This window comes from Echeneis naucrates, chromosome 23, assembly GCF_900963305.1.
Source record: "Echeneis naucrates chromosome 23, fEcheNa1.1, whole genome shotgun sequence".
Classification (NCBI taxonomy): domain Eukaryota; kingdom Metazoa; phylum Chordata; class Actinopteri; order Carangiformes; family Echeneidae; genus Echeneis; species Echeneis naucrates.
The window spans coordinates 654508-677810 of NC_042533.1; the positions used below are offsets into that span (position 1 = coordinate 654508).

The 23303-nt window shown below is 45.0% G+C and overlaps 1 protein-coding gene across 1 annotated transcript; it reads left to right on the plus strand.

Moving 5' to 3' along the window:
• The first annotated feature begins 1112 nt into the window (after window positions 1-1112).
• On the plus strand, window positions 1113-23118 carry LOC115036655 (leucine-rich repeat-containing G-protein coupled receptor 5). The gene is made up of 20 exons (XM_029494920.1): window positions 1113-1456; window positions 9243-9314; window positions 10505-10576; window positions 11617-11688; window positions 12877-13092; window positions 13704-13775; window positions 16429-16497; window positions 16612-16683; window positions 16884-16955; window positions 17031-17099; window positions 17424-17495; window positions 17593-17658; window positions 17928-17999; window positions 18461-18532; window positions 18633-18758; window positions 19266-19405; window positions 19536-19619; window positions 19696-19939; window positions 20077-20231; window positions 20323-23118. The coding sequence occupies exons 1-20, from the start codon at window positions 1263-1265 to the stop codon at window positions 21021-21023; spliced, it is 2712 nt and encodes a 903-aa protein (XP_029350780.1). The 5' UTR covers window positions 1113-1262; the 3' UTR covers window positions 21024-23118.
• Window positions 23119-23303: the final 185 nt, after the last annotated feature.

The window sequence follows — 23303 nt, forward strand, 5'->3', positions numbered from 1 at the left end:
AGCCACCGATGATCAGAACAATCCAAAATGGGTTTGTCAGGTTCAGAACCTGTCAGGGACTTTCCAGTTTTTGCAGGAGATGTTGTCATGCTGTTAAATCCCCACAGCGTTGATTAAATATCGACATTCTTCCTGTGAAAGGCGTTTCTATTGTTCCTTATGGATTTAATTTTTTGTTCTTTGTATTTCTCTTTATCTCGTGCTGCTGTGTCCATTTACATTCCCTCTCTGTGCAGTAAAGATCGATCTAATATTATTTTATCTTTATTTGTCAGTCTCTGACAGGCAGGAAGACATTTACATTGAATTTGATAAATTAGTTTTTGTAGAGAGCCCCAGACCGACACAGTTGTGTTGTGGTTGTGTTGCATGGAACTCGCTGTTAATTAGCTGGCCTGTTGTGTGTCTGAACCACACACGGTCTGCGGTAGACCTGGACCCGGACTCTGGTTCTGTTCTCTCCAATGTCCATCAGGGGGAGACTCCTCTGGTTGGAGAAACAAATTGAGTTTCTGAGCTCGATTTAATTAATTGGATGTGTTTTATTTAATTCGTGGAACTTTTTGTTCATCATTTAGAGTTTGTGAGTTAAACTGATTCTTTTAAACTCGTAATGCAGATTCATTGTCAATGTGATTTATTTTTGTCACCGTTACACTTAAAATAAAACAACACAAATGACAAAAATGATACAAAAGTGAGTGTTATCAATAAGTTAGAACCTTTTAAAATCGTTGTTGAGTTGGTTGTGTTGAATTTGTTCTCATTGAGATCATGAAGTTACACGTTGTGCTAATGTCCAAACTTTGTTAATAAATAACAACTACACTTTCTTCCACTAACTGCTGTGATGAATGAAATTCCATTTTGTTGTGTTGATGACATTAAACAGCAGTAATTGTTTGTTGTTGACAGCTCTTCGTGTCACAGACTGCAGGTCTGAAGTGAACTGACACACTGCAGCAGAACAAACAGGGAATCAAACTGACACACACATGCCCCCTCTCTCTCTCTCTCTCTCCACACACACACACACACACACTCTCTCTCTCTCTCTCTCTCTGGATCTGCAGCTCCACGCGTGCAGCCTGGAAATCCACCAAGCTGCAGAGTTCACTTCAGACCACCTGGACTTCTCATTTCTCTGGATCCAGATTAACTGGGTCTGGTTTGGACCGTGATCCGGATCCCGGGCTGCAGACTGTGTTTGTGTGTTTATTATTATTTGCTGGAGTTCAAACTTCCACCTGGACCAGGAGGACATGCCGGGGTTTGTGGCTTTAGTGGCCGCGCTTGCAGCGCTCTCGGCCGGCTGGAGGAGCTCCGTGGGCGGGCTGGACGGAGGCTGTCCCGGCCGCTGCCGGTGTGAGGTGGACGGGCTGCTGCACCGGGTGGACTGCTCGGACTCCGGGCTCCGGGACGTACCGGGCAACCTGAGCGTCTTCACGTCCTACCTGTAAGTCACCGGATGGGCTCCGTGTCCCTGTGTGGGCTCACCTGTTCAACTTAGTCTGCACAACGTGTGTGTGTGTGTGTGTGTGTGTGTGTGTGTGTGCACGGACACGCTGCAGCTCTGAGAAACGCAGCACCTGTCCGCGCGCCTCTGTTGGTTTCTGCGCGCATGTCAGGTGGCGCTGCTCACCTGGTGGTTAAGGTGGACTGGAGAGATTAAAGGCAGCATGAGACACAGGAGGGCCTGGTTCTGGTGGACCTGATGGGTCTGAACCTCAGTGGTGGTTCTGCCAAACTGGTTCCACAAATCCGTTTTCGATGTTTCGATGCTTGAAGAGACTCCGGTAGTTCTCTGGTAGTTCTCCTGTAGTTCTCCGTAGTTCTCCGGTAGTTCTCCTGTAGTTCTCCGTAGTTCTCCTGTAGTTCTCTGGTGGTTCTCCTGTAGTTCTCCTGTAGTTCTCCGTAGTTCTCCTGTAGTTCTCCTGTAGTTCTCCGTAGTTCTCCTGTAGTTCTCCTGTAGTTCTCTGGTAGTTCTCCGGTAGTTCTCCTGTAGTTCTCCCGTAGTTCTCCTGTAGTTCTCTGGTAGTTCTCCCGTAGTTCACCTGTAGTTCTCCTGTAGTTCTCCTGTAGTTCTCTGGTAGTTCTCCCGTAGTTCTCCTGTAGTTCTCTGGTAGTTCTCCTGTAGTTCTCCGTAGTTCTCCCGTAGCTCTTTGGTAGTTCTCCTGTAGTTCTCCGGTAGTTCTCCGGTAGTTCTCCTGTAGTTCTCCTGTAGTTCTCTGGTAGTTCTCCTGTAGTTCTCCGGTAGTTCTCCGGTAGTTCTCCGGGAGTTCTCCTGTAGTTCTCCGGTAGTTCTCCGGTAGTTCTCCTGTAGTTCTCCTGTAGTTCTCCGGTAGTTCTCTGGTAGTTCTCCGGGAGTTCTCCGGTAGTTCTCCGGGAGTTCTCCTGTAGTTCTCCGGTAGTTCTCCGGTAGTTCTCCGGTAGTTCTCCGTAGTTCTCCTGTAGTTCTCTGGTAGTTCACCTGTAGTTCTCCGTAGTTCTCCTGTAGCTCTTTGGTAGTTCTCCTGTAGTTCTCCGGTAGTTCTCCGGTAGTTCTCCGGTAGTTCTCCGGGGAGATGTTTCTCCTGGATCCTGGAGGACGCTCCAGATGTTTGCTGGGATTGCTGCAGAGGTTGAACGCTCTCTGTAGAAAGAGGTTTTTGAACTTGTCTTAAAGAGGTTTCATAGGTTTGCTTGGAGATTCCTGAAGTCAAAGAAGGTGTGAAGTTCTTGAAGAGGTTCCTGTTGGTTCTGAAAAGCTGGCTGCTGTCCCGTTACAGAGGATTCAAAGTGTTCTGCAGATTCTTCAGACCATTTGAAATGTTTGTGAGGTTGGTCCTCTGGTTCTTGGAGGTTCCTGGAGTCATTGTAAAGTTTGAATAGTTATAATTGTATCTTCTTTGTGAAGTTCCAAGGATTGTTGAAGTTTGTTCTCAGGTGGGTTCTTTCATCACTCATGCATTTTAATGATTCTTATTATTGTTAAAAAAAGTTTTGTGGTTGTTGTTCTGAAGCAGGTTCTAAAGGTTCTTGCAGAGCCTTTTGTAAGGATGGTGGAGTTATACCGATGTTGGATGTTGTTCTGGTACTTTTCCAGGATCTAAGAATTGTTGCAGAAGTTCATTTGACATTTGGAGAAATTCCAGGTGTTTTTCAGATTGTTCTCAAATTTTTAAGGAGGTTTCTGGCTGTAAACTGGAGGAACTGGGTCAAAGGGGAGTTTTCACTTTGGTCATCTGCTCAGCTGTGGTCACTTTGTGAATCCTGATGTTGAACTAAGGCGAGAAAAACAGACTGACAAAAAAAATCACGTTGTAAAGAAATATCCTGTGATGGACTCATCAGCTAATGAGGTTCTTCAGTCCGTCACCTGAAAACACGTTTAATAAAACAGCAATGTTTAGTCACAGTTTAAACAACGTGCAGGAAAGTCTTCAGCTTGGTCCTTTAACTGTGTCAATGAAGTTTCAGTGTTTCTACTTGAGTGGGCGACTGTTAAAGAGACACACTGAAATTAATTCAAATCCAGTTCACCTCACAGCAGGTGACCAACCTCAATACAAGATATGTTTCAGCTCTGGCAAAACCATTACATCACTGTGTGTGTGTGTGTGTGTGTGTGTGTGTGTGTGTGTGTGTGTGTGTGTGGAAGGAAACCTGCCCTTCTTGGCTGTGGTCTAAAAGCAGCACAATGTCCAGGATTTAAGTTTCACTCTCATTAAAGAAAACCTTCTTCTATTCAGGGTAGTGTGTGTGTGTGTGTGTGTGTGTGTCTCAATGAAAGCACTTTCCTTACAGTTTGTCCAAGACAGGCAGATGGACACACACACAAACCCAGCGACAGTCGATCAAAGGTTCTTTGTGTCTGTATTAAGGCTCCAATCAGGAGTTGAATCCAACAAAACATGAAGGAGTTTGTGTGTGTGCGTTGTTGTGTCCCATTATCTGCTGGCCATCACAGTCCGACAAATCTAGCTGGTCACCTTTGATGATGCGTTCAGGTGCGATGCTCTCACTGGTACGTTTTTGGTCGTCAGGCTGTTTCAGACGTTTACACGTTTCAGCATACCATAATATTCCTCCATAATTCAGAGCGTCTTCGTTAGCAGAGAAACTGGGCGATCGTTATAAAAGCTTCAGAGGGAGCGCTGAAGTCACAGCAGTAGCCAGCCTTTTCCTGTCAAACCTGCCCAGATAAATAGAGGAAAAAGAAAATAAATGAGTCCAAAGGGAACGCTGAAACGCTCCAGTTTTCAGTCTCTTCTTAAAAATCGTGTCACTCTGATCAGAACTAAGCTTATTTCATGTCCATTCCTCACAGCTGGATTCTGCAGCTCGTCCTCGTCTCCTGCTGACAGTAACTTTAATTCTGATTTTGGTTCGTCAGGAGACAGTTGATAAGAAGTTTATTTAAAATAGGTTGATTTCAGCAGAAATCACCAACCTACTAATGAACGAACTGCTCAGGCCGCCGTTAAAGGAAGGTCAATAGATTGTATGTCTTTTTATTAACAGGTCCAATTTTTAGGCTTTATTCTGAGGAATGCTGCACAAACCTTGACTTAGCTTAGCATCGCTAACGTGGCCAACAGCTCTGAAGTGGCTGTGTGTATCTTTATTGTTTGAAATGCACACAAACACAAAAGAGCCTAAGTTTGTTTCTCAGTGACGTTATGTGCTGGAACTATTTGTAGACAGGCAGCCGTGCACCCCTCCGGTCTTGGCAGATATAGTCAGTTTGTAGTTTTTAATCGTTTGTGTGTTTGTGTTTGTGTAGAGATGGTGTTAAAGTTAAATGTGAATATTTGCACTTTCTGTTTTTACGACTTTGTAAGAAAATTAAACAGTAACTGATTTCAGATAGTTTATAATCTGCTTCTGTCTGTTTGACTGCCGTCACTCTGAATACGGCCATCTGTCAATGCCTTTGTGTGTGTGTGTGTGTGTGTGTGTGCGCTGCATGCCTAAGCAGCGCTGTCTGAGTCTGAATGGGCCTGTAAGTCTCTATTCTACCTCTGACTGACAGCAGGAGCACAGGAATGCATTTAGCTGCAGTCTGATGAATGAACTGATGTACATATGAAGGATGCTTTGAGCCACGCCCCTTTTGGCAGCCATATTGGAGGTCCTTAGCTGAACTGAACTGACCATTTAATCTTTGATCTGAAGCCTCTTTTGGCCTCCGCCTGTGAGAGAAATGAACATTTTATCAAACTTTGGGAGGCTGTTTGAGCTCCCCTCGGTCTGTTTTCTGCTGACTGAGCGGACAGACAGGTGAGCCTGCTGCTGTCTGCCTGACCTCTCCCACGACCTCAGAGAAAACAGGTCATCCATTTACCTGCGCAGGATGTTTGGACGGCGTTGAGCTTCGTCAAGCTTCAGTTGAGCTCAGCTGTCATTCATTAAGTTGCTCAAAAACAACCTGAAACGACACGAGAATCATTCAGTGGTTTGTTTTTGGACATTAGAAGTGAAGAATAACTGATAATAACTGAATAAAGTCTTCACAGTGTTTGTTTATCCGTCAGTGTCTCTCTCCTCACCAACACGCTGACAGATCAGCTCTGATTGGGGAGTAAACCCCCGGCTCAGTTTCCCCGGGGCGGGGGCGACCCCCGCAGACCTGCCCCTGAAACACTGAAAGAAAGAGCACAAAAACAGAGAGAGGCCTCGCTGTCACATTACGCCTCCAAACTACACAACTCTCTTTTCTTTCTTCCTTTAGAGTTTGTCTTTCCTCGGGCCACGGACATTTGAATAATCTCTGATATCCATCAGCTCGAGCCGAGCCGCCGAGGAGACACACATGCACATAAAGCTTCATCGAACTCATTACAGAGAGAAGAAAAAACCATAAAACACGGTTAATGTATTCGTCCTTTCTTTCATCCCTCCGTCCTCCTTGTTCTTCAGACATACCTCTTTTATTCCTCCGTCCACATGGAAAAAGATCTGAAGCTACAAAAAAAATAGTTGGACACATGAGCCGGAGAAAAAGTTTATTATAAAATTATAAAAGTTTATTCAGTATTTCAACTCTTCTGTTGTAAATGTTTGACTTTAAATTCACTGAAAGCTGAAAAAGATTCTTTGACGTTTGGGTTTTATTTCAGTCATAGATTTTGTTTTTAAGAAGGTAAATGTGTTTCTTCCTTTTGAATTTAAGATGAATCTTTAATATATCGATGTTGTTTTCATGGCGCAGTGAAACAGCTTCAGTGTTATAAATAAATATTCTGACTTTTTTCTCTTTTCTTTATAATATGACTTAGTTTTTGAACTATTACAACATTCAGTTGTACCTTTTAAAATTTGTTTAAATCTTATACACAAAACTTTTTCAGTTAAATCTGGAACACAATCTGACTTTTCTTTCTTTTTTTTTATAACACAATTATTAAAAGGTATAGTATATTTTGAAATGTGAAAGTTATGTAATTAACTTTATTATATAATGTTGAATTTTGTCTTGATATATTACAACTTTTTCACGCATTAGTGTTTCTCAAATTCAGGCCAAAATATCAAAGTTTCACAGTAAACAGTGAAGGACGTCGTCTGAAGGATTATTGTCATCATGATGAAGCTCAGAGGACGAAACATGTCAGTCTTTCCTAGTTTTACTGCTGCTGTGTTTTTTAAACTGATCCGAAGAGACGAAGGACAGAATCCAGGAGTCTTTCATATAATGGACAGAAACACCAACGAGGAGATTCACAATGATTTTCCAGATGAATGTGGTTGTGTCAAAATAAAAGCTTTTGCAGTAAAAGATAAATACAATAGAAATAATAAATACAGGACGGTTTTATATGACTATTGTCTGAAGTATGACATCATGTGTTTTTACACAGCAGGGTAATCAGTGCTGGAAACGTATGTATTGTTCAGGCACAACAATTCCACCACCATCATCATCATCATTGTCATCATCGTCATCATTCTAGCGTGTCTCTGACTTCAGTTATGTCACATATCTCAGGACTGAAGTAAATCAAAACACACAACACATGTTGCTGTTGGACCAGTCAACCATCACAGAGCGGCTGAAATCAAACAATATACAACAGATTTGTCATTTTAGTCATTTATCAAGTAACAACGGCAAATATATCCAGGTCCTGCCTTCCCATCAGGATTTTCTGTTTCATATTACTGTGAAATGAACATAATCTGGATTTAAACTGTTCTCTGTGTAAAACAGTTGTCTGTTTGGATGCTCTTCGTCATCATCTGAACAAAATCGACTCGCCCACTGACCAGCAAACAACAACAATCGCTCACTTCCTGAAAGCTGCTCAATTTCAAGAATAAAAATTCATTCTGAAGTTGATGAAGCTCATGAAACTGCAAATAGCTGCTTGGAAGTTAACACAACTTAAACGCAACAGTTAGTTAACAAGGCTCAAAGCTAACATGGTATTAGCACGGGTAAGTAACCAATCAGACATCAGCTAACAGTGTGCAGAGCTAGCGTAGCATCAGGGCGGCAAAGCAATGCTAAGGAACCACCTATGCTAAGCTAACTGTGGTTTTGCCTAATTGAACAGGAATCGGAGACACAAAACTAGCACTGAGGCAAAGCCAGCGGGTTTGAAAGCCTGGAAACATCATCAGATTCATAAATAATCTGAACTTCTACAGTTTGTAAAGAACGTCTGTAGTCGCAGTTTTGCCTTTAAAAAGAGCTTATTAAAGTCATTTATGGCCTTTTGGATTCTGAAATAATGACGGAACTTCTGTTTTTACTGCTTATGTATATTATGTGGCCACATGTAGAGAAAATAACTGAGGCCTCAGTCTGAGCTAATGAACAACCGTGTCTGAACACATGCTGGATTTTCTGAGTGTTGGTTAATAAAATAAGTGAACGAAGCGCACAAACACAAACCTGAATGTGTGTGTTAACGCAGTAAAAGCCGATCAGCCGTGACACTGTTGGTCTGCAGAGAGTGAAGGGACATTCTGCTAAAATAAGACCAAACAAACCTCCTCTGTGTGACCCGACTACCTGTCGACAATGTTGTAAAGCCACACACACTAACAGGCTTTATGGCGTGTTGAGAAAGTTCTTTAACAGCCTGCAGACACTCCCTCTCTGTGTGGAGACAGAGACAGCCTGTCTCTGTCTCAGCGTCCTTTCAGAGACGCGACCTGCCGATAGTTATCAGCCTCAGAGCTCAGATAAGGCGAAGAAAAGGAGGGAGGACGTCACCGCCACAACAGATCAGGGCCCTGTCCCTCACAGCCAATCACAGTGCTGATGTCACCTTTGTTTTGACTCGTCACTAAAATTAGGTTTGGTGGGTTTATTTATTTTTTTTGGATCCTGATGTCAAAAAAATAAAATCTAGTTGGTAGAGAAAAGATGAGATTAGATGCTGAAGTGATAAAACCGTCAGTTTATTTAAATGTGTGTGATTCAGTGACCTCGATGAGCGCTCCTGTAAATTCACACTCACAGTTTTGTTGGACTCACTTCTCTGCATCACAGTTTATGTTTTCACAAATACAAGTCGGACGCTCCTATTGGCTCCGCTGGGTGATGTCACGGCCAATCAGAGTCTGTGGATCAGTCCTGAATGTTTCTGAGTTTATTGTGTCGACAGAATAAAGAGCTGATTTTTCATCATTAATGAGCAGAACTCCTGATCAGATAAAGACAGAAACGACCCAAACACAGGAGAGGAAACATTCAGTGTGTTTTTAGTGAGTTCTTTTTCTGAGCTTCTCTTCTTTATATCTTTATGGGCTTGTTTTCGTTGATGTCAGCTGGCTGTAACCGCTGCAGAGCAGATCAGGGAAATCAGCTTTGTTCATTCATTCTTTTCTCTCTTTCCAGTAACTTCCACTCCCGTCTTGTTTCTCACTCAGGTGTGTGTTGACCCGCTCCTTTCAGCGGGTCTTTGAAGGAGGCGTGAAGTCCCGATGTGTGTGTTTGTGTGTCCTACCTGCGTTCTGAGTAGACGCTTTGTGGAACTAAATGTTTTTATATGTGAAATGTGTGTGTGTGTGTTGAATGGGCTCGTTGTGTGAACAGACTCTGACCATTTTATGACCTGATGTCTGTTTTTTAATTTATGGATCATTAAACAGAGTTTGTGTTTCTAATTGGCTGTTCACATCCGGATTCAGTTTGAGGTCCAAAAATAACTCAGAAGTTGTCACACATTGTTTATATTGTTCACCCCGGATGTTGATTTATTTGTGTGTATTTTATTTGATCACCTCTGTCTCTTTCTGTTTGTTCACAGTGACCTCAGTATGAATAATCTGACTGTGTTGTCCAGTGGAGCTTTGTCCAACCTGCACTTCCTGGAAGAGTTGTGAGTCTCTCTCTCTCACACACACACATTCTCATTTTTTGCTGATGTTGTCGTCATTTACTGTTTCTCTTCGTCGTCACCTGCTGAAATTCCACAGAAAAAACCGCCCATTCAGAAACTGAGCCCTCAAAGCAGCTGTCAGAACTTTGTGATGTCACAACAAAGCAGGAAGTCACTGCCTCCAGCCACACCCCCATCCCCACCCTCCATCTAAACTTTCTGGATTTGTTTTGAGTATTTTTCATTAAAATCTGCTTTATTGCGGACAAATATGTCTTCTTCTGGGCATCAAACCTTCAAAATAAAAGACTGAAGAAGTGAATATACGGCCCTTTAATATTAAACGTGGACCTTTAAGTATTTTGTCCGCAGCCATGAGCGTCCTCAGTCTCGTCTCAGCTCTCAGTGTATCAGCTGATGGGCTCAGATATCTGTGAGGATATGATATGTAATCCCATCTGTCTTCACCTGCCTGAGGCTGGATTACTGTCCGGGCAAAGCAGGCAGCTCCCCCAGGGCCCGAGACCTGAGGGGGCCCCATAGACCATATTTTTTGCACATTTATTAGTAATTTTCCATCATATTGTGAAACTGCAAACCTCGACTGTTTTCATTATTAGTCCATCTGACACTTATTTCCTGTTTTAACCCACGAAGTGTTTGATGTCGTAAATGTTGATAGTTAAGTTTATATCAGTCGACTAGGGGATTGATTTTGTTTTGCTTGGTGTCGAGGGAACATTGAAACCCTGTGGAGGTTAAACCGGTCACACACCCAACGCCGGCGTTGTCTCGTCTGAACGCGTTCATACAGCTGATTCTTGCCGGCGGACGCCAGCGGCCTAAATGAAAGCTCGGGGTTCGGCCTGCGAACAGCTGACCTCACAGAGACCTGAACATGACTCTGGCTGCTGTTCTGCTCTGCTGCCAGCCATGTGTGTTTGTACGTGTGTCTGTGTGTGTGTGATATTTGTCGCCGCGGCGTGAGAAACGTCACTACGGCGATAGGACACCGCAAAAGGTGCATGCTGGGTACATGCGGACTGGCTGAACTCTGCGTGGCCCCAGAAAGAGGAGGAGGAGGAGGAGGACCGGGTCCAGGACAGTCCGGGTTCTCTGCTGGTCTCAAAGTCAGGACTTAGTAGAACATGATGATGATCCGTGAATCTGCCTCCCTCTCTGCTTCTCAGGCGTTTGGCGGGAAACGATCTGTCGTTCATTCCCAGGGGAGCGTTCACCGGCCTCTACAACCTCAAAGTGCTGTACGTCCACACACACACACACACACTTATGTATTTGACAGTGACACAATGACTTCCCTGGACCATTACCCAGAGCCTGAACCCTAAAACCAAGTCTTAACTTTCAAACAGGCCTTTGAAGTCGTGAGGACTGGCCAACATATTCCCACAACGCACAAAGGTCCTCACAATGCACAGATGTCCCCACAGAGGAGAAATGTCCTCACTATTTACAAATGTGCTTACAATTAATGAAATGTCGTCACGGTGTGGGAATGTCCCCAAAACACACAAATACCCTCCTAACATACAAGTAGCCCCACAATGCAGAAATGTCCCAACACATTCCCTCAACGCACAAAGGTACTCACAACCTGCACGCCCATGCGATGCACACAACGCAGAAATGTCCAATCAGTAATGGTTTAAAGCTGGAGGACGGTCCCCACAAAGATGGTGATCCAAACGCACAACCACATTGTTTTGGTTTGTTCACTGGTGCTAATGATTCACAGACACTTTGAAGACTTCCTGTCTCAGTTTAGTGACACAATGATTGTGTTCACTGTTTATCTCCCACATGTTTATTCACATCAACAAATCACTTCTGTTGTGGTTCATCCATCGCTCTGTTCATTTTAACTTGTTTTCTGTTTTATTTAACCGTCACATAAATAAGTTTTATTTGTTTCTGTCACTTCAGCTTTAATGGTCGTATTACAGCCCGCAACCAATAATTACCATTACAGCTTCTCCTAATTGGTCTGTAATTAAAGTCCAACTCTATTTCAAAGACAACACTGATATGTGACAGTTTTAAAAGTCACAAAAACAAAAAACAGACACAAAAGATTCTTCCATTTTAGCCGTTGTGGGTTTTTTATTATTTTATGCAAACACAAATATATTTTTTGGAGAGTTTGAACAGAATTTAACACCAACTCCACTCATTTGTGAAGCTGAGCATTCATTTTGTTTTATTATGATTGACAAGTGGCATTATTGTTTGTTCCTTTATAAATATCTTTATAATTCAGTGTTTTAACTGTTTGTTCTTTCAGGATGCTTCAAAACAACCAGCTGAAGTCGGTTCCTGCCGAAGCGTTTAACAACCTGAACAACCTGCAATCACTGTGAGACACAAAAACACACAAACTCATCTTTCTCTCTCGTGTTACGCTTTAGTGGAAAAGGAATCTTCACACACACACACACACACACACACACACACACACACACACACAGGTACATTAATGTATGTAGTCCAGACACTGTGTTCTCTCAGCCTGAAAACACACAGTAATTATACTGAAACTGTACCTGTGTGTGTGTGTGTGTGTGTGTGTGTGTGTGTGTGTAGATAAGGGTATAAGAATGGAAACGTCTAAGGTCTCTCTCTCTTCTATTATGTGAAGTCCATCCTTCTCTTCCGTGGACACAAACAGAGGAAGTATTGTTAGAAACAGATTCTGGTCCCTCTGAGTCCAGCTGGACTGAAATTGGACCCATGACTCAGATGGACCAGAGACCAGAAGATCTGGTCCAGATGAACATGAAGGATCTTGTTCTTCCAATGAAAACTCAGTTGGTGGACCCGGAGGAGACCAAACGATCTGGACTCAGATGAGATCCTGGACCAAACAGTGTAGATTCAGGACTTAGTCCACACTGAGGTTTTTTATGGAGAGCTAAAGCTGGACAGTTAAAGTTTCGTCTCCTCTGATCGTCCTTTCATCACCTCTGAATCTTGTTATGAGAGGCTCTTACTTTGAAGGCCAGAGAGGAAGCATCAGTGTTCTTGTCAGGGTGTGTCACTCATGTTGTGTTCACTTTTTCAAATCTGGACACGAGCACAAAAAGAAAGCGACTTTGACAGAAATCAAACGTGACAGATTGTTTTCTTGTGGTCAATAAAAGATCATTTTGCGGTCTCGTAAAAACAACAAACTGGGAAAATCAAATATCAGAAAATTCTCTTTCCCCACACTCATGAGAAAGCCATCTCAGTGCGGTTGTTTCCTCAGCGTCGTGGCACTGACAGCCATAAGTCTGCGCTCATTAAAATACCTTCGTTTTCCCATCAGAGCTGGTGGAGTGGTGCTCGTCAAACACTCCACCTCTAAAGTTCCTCTTCAGCGGCTTCAAAGGGAAGCGAAGCTCTGAGCTCGACGCCGTTCAGACTCCCAGTCTGCAGCAGCTCAGACAGATTTAACCTGAATAGACCTGCACTCACACAGCTCCTTTAACAATGCAACCAAAAACGACACATGAAAAACAAAGAGTTGTGTTTCATTTAATGACAGCGTCTGTTTTCTCCGCAGACGTCTGGACGCCAATCACATCTCCAGCGTTCCCATTGGCTGTTTCTCCGGCCTGCGCTCGCTCCGTCACCTGTGGTTGGACGATAACTCTCTGACGGAGGTTCCAGTCGGCGCTCTGAGCGAGCTGCCCGCCCTGCAGGCCATGACCCTCGCCCTCAACCTCATCAGCCACATCCCCGACCACGCCTTCAGCAAGCTGGGCCGCCTGGTGGTTCTGTAGGTCCAACTGAACACGCTCAGAGATTTAAGACGAAGGAAACTAAACACGTCCAGAGAATTTAAAGATTTCATCCGAGCCAACAGGCTTCGATTCAGTCCAGTTCAAATCAGCTGAGTCAGTAAATCTGAGCCAAAAATCTGAACATTGTTTGATGGAATTCAAAACATCTGGATGTGACTCAACAGTTTCCTTTGATTTTTTGATGTTTTTGTTGTTTGTGTGTGTCTGTGTGTTCATTCTGTTGCTAGGAGTTTAACTGTGGCAGCGACTGTCCCTGTCCGTCTGTATTAGCTCCTTAATAGCATGCAAAACTGTGTGTGTGTGTGTGTGTGTGTGTGTGTATGTGTGTGTGTGTGTGTGTGTGTGTGTGTGTGTGTGTGTGTGATGGCATTCAGTGCGGCAGCATTGAAGTCTGCTGTCATTTCCTTTGTCCAATCGCCTTGAAGCTAATTTGCATGAAATTACCAAAAGAAAAAAAAAAACCTCCTTGAGAGGCCCCAGGGCCCCTTTTAGAAAGACACACACACACACACACACACACACACACACACACACACACACAGCCTTTGTCTGCTTCATTAGTCCATCAGTCTCTCTCTCTCCACAGGCATCTCAACAACAATAGGATCGTTTCCATGGGAACGAGCTGCTTCCATGGACTCCACAGTTTGGAGACGCTGTGAGTTTGTGAGTGTGTGATGTTGTGTGTGTGTGTGTGTGTGTCGGGTGGAGTCGCAGCAGGTCGAAGTGAAGGTGAAGGCGACAGTGAGGTTTTTATCGATGACCTGAAAGGACCAGATATTTAAGGACGTTCTGTAATTAGTTTCATATGTTTAACGTGTGTCCAATATGGTCCAACATCAGTCAAGCTTTCCTTTTTGAAGAACATTTTGGAGCGGTGCCTCACACAGCTTCTATCTAACAGGGCCTCACATCACCGTAACAGGAGTCTGGGACTTTAATTGGTCATGTGACTGTTAAACTGCCAATTACACGTCTTGCAGTAAAAACACTTTTAGCGATAATGTCCTGTGTTCGTAGCAGTCATCATGTGATCGGGACTCTGAGTCTTTGTGGATATTAACTGGAGCCGAGGCAGATTAACCTGTGTGTGTTTATGTTGGTGTGTGTCTGCATGAATTAGTGTGTGTGTATAATCCGAGGAATGTGTGTGTGTGTGTGTATAGAAATGTTTCTGTTTTCTCAGTCAACCAGAAAGGCAGGTTTAAACATACAAACACACACCGCCTTCATTTGGAAATACGTGTGTGTCAGTGTGTGTCTGTGTCTGTGTGTGTGTTGGGCTGGCTCTGTGTGTGGCCTGGCTGTATGCTAATCATAATCACTATTCATGCACACACACACAGACAGCATGTGTTTGTGTGTGTGCTGGGAGGTTGTGTACCTGCACGATCAGCAATAATAAACCGCAGCAGGGCCTCATGTTCATCTGAAACTTCGAACACAAACAGAGAGAGACGAAGAAAACGGAAATGAAAACAGAAAAAAATAAATGTAAAGGAACACACACACTTCACTCCCGTCAGCGTGGAGTTCATCCGTGGTGAAAGTCTTCCTCTTCAGCTTCATCAGAGCTCGTCGCTTTAGTCCAACTTTGGGTCTTCTGGTTCCAGTTAGTGACGGAAACGGTGGTGAGCAGGAAGCTGAGAATCCAGCCCGGAAAACATCAGAACCACCAGGACTGAGTCTGATGGGCCTGATGAGAATCAAAATGGCGGTACGATGGAGTGGTGATTAGTGGTGATGCCTCACGGAAAGAAGGACGTTCAAGTCCCAAATCCTCCTTAGAGACTCTGAGTCCGGTCTGTTCTGTTCTGGTCTGGTTCTGGTCTGGTCTGTTCTGGTCTGTTCTGTTCTGGTCTGGTTCTGGTCTGTTCTTTTCTGTTCTTTTCTGTTCTGATCTGGTCTGTTCTGTTCTGGTCTGTTCTTTTCTGGTCTGTTCTTTTCTGTTCTGGTCTGGTTCTGTTCTGGTCTGTTCTGGTCTGTTCTGTTCTGTTCTGTTCTGGTCTGTTCTGGTCTGGTCTGTTCTGTTCTGTTCTGTTCTGTTCTGGTCTGTTCTGTTCTGGTCTGTTCTGGTCTGTTCTTTTCTGTTCTGGTCTGGTTCTGTTCTGTCCTGGTCTGTTCTGGTCTGTTCTGGTCTGTTCTGTTCTGTTCTGTTCTGGTCTGTTCTGTTCTGTTCTGGTCTGTTCTGGTCTGTTCTGATCTGGTGTGGTTCTGGTCTGTTCTGGTCTGTTCTGTTCTGGTCTGTTCTGGTCTGTTCTGTCTCTCTAAGTTTGATTGAACAGATGAATTTCTGTAAGTTCTGCAGAACATCACCGAAGATGTCAAAGTACTTTGTGGATTTCATTGATAATTCAGCAGTTTGGCGTCCATCAGCTGTCACCGGAGAGACTCTGGGTTTCCCGAAGCAGAAACCTTTCCTCCAGCTCTCGTCCGACAATAATATCTTTGGAGAGTCGAAAACGTTCCAGCTGTTGTTGCAACAAATCATCCCGTGGACACACACATGTGGACACACACATGTGGACACACACATTCACAACCAGACTGAAGCAATTTCAATTTAATGGTATTTTCACAATGTGGCAGCTTCATTCCACACTGTGTGTGTGTGTGTGTGTGTGTGTGTGTGTTAGCCACCTGCATCCCAGAGATGGATGAGGACCTAATTGAAGCCATGTGCGGGCTTGAAGAATACTCTGGTCTCTCCTGGTGATGAAAGGCGGAGAGGGAGGCCACTTAAATGTTTTTTAATAAACTCAAAAGACGGAAAAAGAGATTAAGCTAAACATCGAGCTCCAAACACAAACATTTACATACAGACGTTTTCCGAAGTCTCAGCTGACGTTCCCACAGACTTCCATTACTCCGACCTGCCCTCCCAGTCATCAACAGACATCATCAGAAGCTCACCCTTCCCAGTTCATCTCAGTATTCCCAGCTGGCATTCCCAGTATACAGCCCCTCCAAATCCAGGATTCCCCTTTCATCCCCAGTGGAGCAGGAATCCCTGAGCATCACGTTCCCATCCAGCTCTGGTATTCCCAGTCAGCAGTAAACTAGTGCGTTCAGATACGGATTATTCCATGAAGCTCTGTGAACTCCAGTGTGTGTGTGTGTGTGTGGGGGGGGGGGGTTTGGAAAGTACTCAGTTGCCTATAAAGTGCCGTCTATTTAATTTTAAAAAGACAAAATGGCCGTTTGATCAAAGACACATCTGACTGGTGTGTCCGGACAGAAAGCATGAGGGCCACAATAAACCGTTCTCTGAAAACGGCCGACTGCAGTCATAACCTTTGTGTCTCTCTCAGGGACTTGAACTACAACAGTCTGGTGGAGTTTCCGTCGGCCATCCGTTCGCTCAGTCACCTCAAAGAGCTGTGAGTCCGACAGCCGCCACCTGACGGAGACGTTCTCAGCATCTTTTACTATGACCAACTCAATCCAATGCTTTTATTTTGAAAAGAGATCCCTCTGCTCTGCTTCCTGTTTAGGGGTTTCCATAGCAACAACATCCGCTCCATCCCGGAGCACGCCTTCACCGGAAACCCCTCGCTGATCACCATGTAGGTGCTCCAGTCCCCATCTGAAGCTTTCAACGTATTGAAGTCTATGGGAAAATGAACAAAAATGAAATACTGTAATTGTGTAGTTTTGATTTTATAAGAAAACCAGAGTCAGACAACAGACACAATCAGTCACATTGTGTTGTGCTGAATGTGAAGGTGACGTTGTCTTTGTGTGTCTGTGGTTTTCTTTGTTGCAGATTTTTCTACGATAATCCGATCCAGTCTGTCGGACGTTCGGCCTTTCAGAACCTACCAGAGCTTCGCACACTGTGAGACGCACACACACACTTCATTATCTGGAGGTGTGTGTGTTCGTTAATGACACAAACTTGTTTCTGTCTCAGGTCTCTGAATGGAGCCGCCGATCTCACCGAGTTCCCCGATCTGACAGGAACCAAAAGTCTGGAGAGCCTGTAAGACACAAACAGACACACACAAGAAGACTCAATAGCTGTGTGTTTGCTGTTGTAGCTGTCAACAGTGTGTGTGTGTGTGTGTGCGCTGTTATTAATACACCACAGTTATTATTCTGTCTGACAGAGTGTAACTTTATTTTCCTGAAATTCAAACCCGCCTCTCGTCCCTGTCATAATAAACACCTCCACCGTGTTTGTGCGTCTGCGCTGACGACTCACAGTGGTGTGTATTTGACCAGGAGGCTGAAATAAAAACCCAACACAACTTTGTGAACGTTGTTGTCGAGGTCCCAGCAGTCAGTGAGTAATGTGTGTGTGCAGGACCATCACGGGGGCCCGGATCACCTCCCTCCCCAGTTCTGTGTGCGAGCAGCTTCCCAACCTGCAGCTGCTGTGAGTCCGACACACACTCGTGTTTGTGTGCACCTGTGCAGGTGCTGTGCTGCGTTCGTTTGTCCTCGCTGACAGATGAAACTCTCTCTCCCTGCAGCGATCTCTCCTATAATCAGATCCAGACTCTCCCCAGTTTCTCCGGCTGTGAGAGTATTCAGAAGATGTGAGTTTCACTTTTTCTCCTTCAGACTAATTTCACATTTGAATCTTTTTTTTTCGGCCGTAGCCTCCAGGAGCTGTTAACACTTTAAACGCACAGCAACATAATCCGCTTCACGGTCACTGTAGCTTAGCAGTTACCACGGCAACCAATCAAGAACATCCAGCTGTGCATGATGGGAATAATTAGCGCTTTGGTCGACCAATCAGGAGGAAAAAAAACTGATGGTGCACGTGATGTAATGGAAACTTGGGCGGCCTCGTGTGTTTCAGTGACCTGCACCACAACGAGATCGAGGAGCTGCAGGAGAACGCCTTCCACGGTCTGATGTCCCTGTGCTGTCTGTAAGACACACACACACACACACACATTTAATTACCCAGAGATCCTGAGCAGCGATCTGAATCCGTCTTTAAATGCTTCAAAATGGAAACACACTCACAGATCCAGGTGGTCTTGGTGTTGATGGGGCAGGTATGTCGACGTGGTCTGGCACAAAGTCCAGACCAAACTAAACCGATTCTCACTTTCACAGTTGGGTTTAAAAACACGAAAAACCAAAAACACCCCAGGAGGTGAATAAAAAACGTCAAACTCAACTTTATCTTTTCAGTATTGAAGTTTCCGCTCTGATATTTGGCACCACAGCGTTTCCTAAATTCATTTCTTAAATGACCCCGTGCACCTGAACACACCGTCATCTTTGGGTGGATCCCTTTAAATCCAACCTGCTCTTAGTCCAGCAGTTTCATAGAAACCCTCTGAATGTGGACGTGTCCACTCGTCTCTCTCTGTGTCTCTGCAGTGATTTGTCCTCGAACAGGTTGACCACGGTGAAGCCGAACTCCTTCTCTGCTCTGCCGGCTCTGACCAAACTGTGAGCGAAAAGTCTGATCCAGTCCTGGAAAAATCCTGGAATTTGTTCCTGTGAAGAATAAATGTGAAGCTCTGATGTGTCTCTGTCTTCGTCTCTGCAGGGACCTGTCGTCCAATCAGCTGTCCTCTCTGCCTCTGATTGGTCTGCAGAGTTTAACTCACCTGCGATTGGCTGGAAACAATCAGCTGATGGAGTTAATAGCTCGAGAGGACCTGCCCCGAGTCAGGTAAACACACACACACCTTACTGTGCGTTTTAAGGTCTTCATCTCACACAGCTGGGTGTCAGCCATCTTGTTTAGTTTTTTTTGCCCAGTACTTGGAGGAGAAGGTGGAGCTGACTTGCTCTGTATTCTATCCCGATAAAACTATAAAACACCCAATTAAATGCCAGCGTTTGATGGCCAGGCGAGTTGGTTTAATGCAGAAAACAGCACGGAGACTGGATCCTGAGTCTTGGTTTGATTTTAGCTCGACAAAAACTATTCAAATATTTTGGCCTGGACTCCTTCCAGTTGATCCACGGCTCATGTACCGTCGCTGAAACGTGAAATAGCAGACAAAACATTGCCTGCTGGGATGCTGGACCTCCAACATGGCTGCTGCAGGTGGGAGGGCTCGGGGGGTCACATCACTGACAGCCGTGTCCCCGTTTTAGATCATTTAAAGGGACAGTCCACAGGATGAAAGTGAATTCATCTGTTTTTGATTGGTTTGTGCGTTTGTGCGTTCAGGGTGATGGAGCTTCCGTACGCCTTCCAGTGCTGCGCCTTCGTTTCTTGTGAGCGGAGAGGAGGAGGAGCAGGTCTGTCCTGGGAGAGGGAGGAGTCAGTGGACTTCGTTGGGAGAGACGCCTCGGTCCTGTCCGGTCAAGGTGACTCTGGTGGTCTGATCTGATCTGGGTTAGGGTTAGCCGCAGTGTCTCTGACTCCTCAAAACAAAACACAACTTGGTGAATTCAACACGTTTGGACTGATGTCTTCTGTCCCTCTGTGTCTCCTCAGTGGATCAGGACTGGGAGGACTTTCTGATGGACTTTGAAGACGAAGCCAAACCTCAGCACTCGGTTCACTGCAGCCCCCCACCAGGTAACCGATCCGGACAAAATGAGACATTGTGTGTTTTTGTTGTCCAGTAAATAAGGATTGGTTTCACTTCCTGCAGGGCCGTTTCGTCCCTGCCTCCGTCTTCTGGGCAGCTGGTTGATCCGTGGAGGGGTGTGGCTCATCGCAGCGCTCTCATTGGTCAGCAACAGCCTGGTTGTACTGTCAATCTTCTTTTCTTCTGCCGCCACAGTCACGCCCCCGAAGCTGCTGATTGGCCTGCTGGCCCTGGTGAACGGCCTGATGGGGGTGTGGTGCGGCTGGTTGGCGGCGGTGGACGCCTGGACGTTCGGGAGCTTCTGGAGGTCTGAACCAATGAAAACTGGGAATACTGTGGATTGTGTTTAGATTAGGTGGAGAACGCTGGTGTTTCTGTGACTGTGGTCCAGTCCGGCTGATTCCCATCATGCATTTGAAAACAAAAGCTCTCCATGTGTTGCAGATATGGGGCGAAGTGGGAGAGCAGCTTCCTGTGTCGCCTCGGCGGCTTTCTGTGCATGTTTGCATCGCAGACTGGCCTCTTCCTGCTCACCGTCGCAGCTCTGGAGCGATGCTTGGTCACCGCCGCACAACGCAACAAACCTGGCGAACACAGTGGTGAGACATGGACGTGAATATTTGTGTCGCTCATCATGAATTCATATTTGAAAGACGATTCCTGATTCCACTCCTCTGTCGCTCTCTCCAGGTCGCTCCTCTTCACCACTTTCTATCCACCTGTCCATCTTCCTGTGTTTCCTGTTGGGCTTCGCCGTCACGCTGCCCCCCCTGGTAGCCGGACACAGCAGCACCTCTCTATGTTTGCCGCTCCCGTCCTCGTCCTCTTCGTCTTCCCTGGCCTTCTCCGTCTCCCTGGTGCTCCTTGACTCACTGTGTTTCCTCCTCATGACGCTCACCTACACCCGCCTCTACTGTCAGGCTAACAAAGCTCCACCCACCTCCGAGGAGGAGGCGGCGCTGACGCGACATGTTGCCTGGCTGCTCTTCTCCGACTGCCTCCTCTACCTCCCTGTGGCCTTCCTCTCCTTCTCCTCCTTGCTACGCCTCCCGGCTGCTGGGCCAGAGGCGGCGAAGGGAGTCCTGCTGCTCGTGGCGCCGCTGCCGGCCTGCGTCAACCCGCTTCTATACCTCCTCTTCAACCCGCTTGCCAGAGAGGAGCTGGCGGCACTGGCCAAACGCACCTGTGGGGCTGTGGCATCATCAAGAATACACAAGGGAGGAGGAAGAGGAGGAGGAAGGTCGGTGCCCGCTGTGATGGATTCGACGTACGACGACGATGCAGAGAAACAGTCGTGTGACTCGACCCAGGCATTGGTGATGGTTGGAGGCACGAAAGAGGAGGAGGAGGAGGAGGAGCGAGGAAGAATAAAGAGCGAAACACAACATTAAGTGTTGATCGCTGTTCCACATCCCTAAACGAACACAACACAACAGACACACAAACAGGGTTTAAGTTTCCACCTGCAAAAGTCCAAAAATCAAACTGATCTCAGAAACTCTATCCTGAAGCTAAAACTCATCCTTCGGTGTCCTCCTCAGATAATGTCCAATCAAATCAAACCAAGACAACCAGGATCTAAACTCGGTTGGTTAACTGAGGACTTGAGGGACACCTGAACTTTTTATAAACCCTGAAAAATAGGACCCTCAGAGCTTCAGACGCTCAAACGGCAACAGAAACGCTGGTCTTTAGCAGCTTCGTCTTCAGGAGAGACCGCAGCTCTCTGGTTAGCATGCTAAGCTCTTTAGCTCAAAGCAAAACAAGAGTTAGCATTGGTTGGTGATTTCTGTTTTCAAATTAAGACTCGAAATCCCGAAAATAGTCCGCTACAAATCGGTTCAGGCGGCAAATTCAGCATCACAGAACCAGAAATGTATGAAATATTTCTGCTCCCCAGAGGATGAACCGTCCTCCTTTTGCTCTGTCCCAACAGGACAAACTTGGTGATAAATAAATCGTTCTGTCCAGTTCTCTCCCATCATCGCTGTGATGAACTCACACAGACACACAAAAACACACGGTCACACATACACAAGTAGACTGATGATGACTGTGTGGCCACAAATGTAGCAGAAGACGGTGAAACAAACCAACAGACGACAGCACAGGAAGCTGTTCACCACAAAAACACCGCCCTCTCTCTCATTTATTGTCTGTCTTTGTCTCTCCACCATTTTTATTTTATTTGTTTTTAACGTCCTTTGAAGACGAAAAGTTCATCAGAAGCTTAAAGGAAGCTCAGCGCTCCGTCCTTCAATCTGATTGGTCCGTCACAGGAGCATAAATTCAGCGGCTTTTATTTTGTAAAATGATTTACAGCATTTTGTGACTAAACATGAGACCAAATGTTCTAACAAATGCTGTTTACCATTTATCTGTGTGTGTGTGTGTGTGTGTGTGTGTACCGCCTATGTGTTTTTGTGAGTGTGTGTGAAAACTGCAGCATCTGTGTGACTTTTGCCACGAAGTCAATGTCCGAACTGAAAACAGAACCAGAAGACAAACAGGATTAAAAACCAGCTGAAGTTCATGTTCAGCCACTGTTTTACAAACGCACACACACAGACACACAACTGACTTTTTCTCATATTTGTCAGCAGTGTTCATGCTGATGTTTCTAAATGATAAAACTTAATCTGACAGAAAAATAAGAAAAAAGCAGTCAGTTAAAAGATTCACGTAAAATCATCTTATCATGCCAAACTCATTTATTTGTCGAAATGATCCTTTGTGGGTCTTTGTGTGTATAATGTGTTGATGCATGTTGTTGTAAATACAAGCTACTGTGACAATCTTATCTTCCTATTATAATGACTGTGAGAAATATATTTGCTGAAATCGGTTTTTAATGTTTGTGTTTGATAACGATGAAGCCCAGAAAGGTTTCGACTTCCTCCCAGTTCTAGACTCTACTTGTTTTCACGGCTTCACGAGTTTGAAATGTTTTTGTTGCATGAACATCAACCACATTCTGTGAAACTCACAACCTGCATGAGCTTCGACACAAACCCAGTCTGGTCCGAACTAAAGCTCCCCTTGTTAGCTTTCAGCCACATCTCATGATGCTCTTCGCTGGATGGAGCGCCAACGTTTGACCGAATAAACTGAGCCTGAGAATCTGCTGAAGAAGACGTGACGTTCCAGGAAAATGTTAATGAGTGGACTGAAACAAGCAAAAAAAAGAAAGCATGTGAATTCATATCTGTTAAAATGTGGCAGCAGGGTTTCTCGAGGCTCCGCCCACATGTGGCGACAGGAAAAAGGCCTTTAAATGTCCGCTGTGTGTGACAGTTTAACTGCTGCACTTTCTGTGATCAGCACTTAAAAAAACTCTCTCAAAAGTTCATAAGTCTGTTGAAACCGTAAATGTTCAAATGTTTCCGTCCATCTGTTCTGTTTCTGTTGTAAACTTTTGTAAATTATCTGAGTGTTGTTTTTTTGTGACTTATTTTAGTTTGTAAAAGTTGAGAGTGAAGTTTTAGATGTCGGCGTTCATAAAACTACAGCGTGGCTGTCACTGCTCTGACTCTCTGTCTTTGTTTCAGTTGTGTATGTTAACGCAAACACAAAATGCTGCCACTCTTTTCATCATCAGCCAGCCGTCAGTTTGAACCTTCAGTCGCTGCCGTGATTCATTCTGCCTGAAAGAAAAAAGGTGCAGCGCTGTG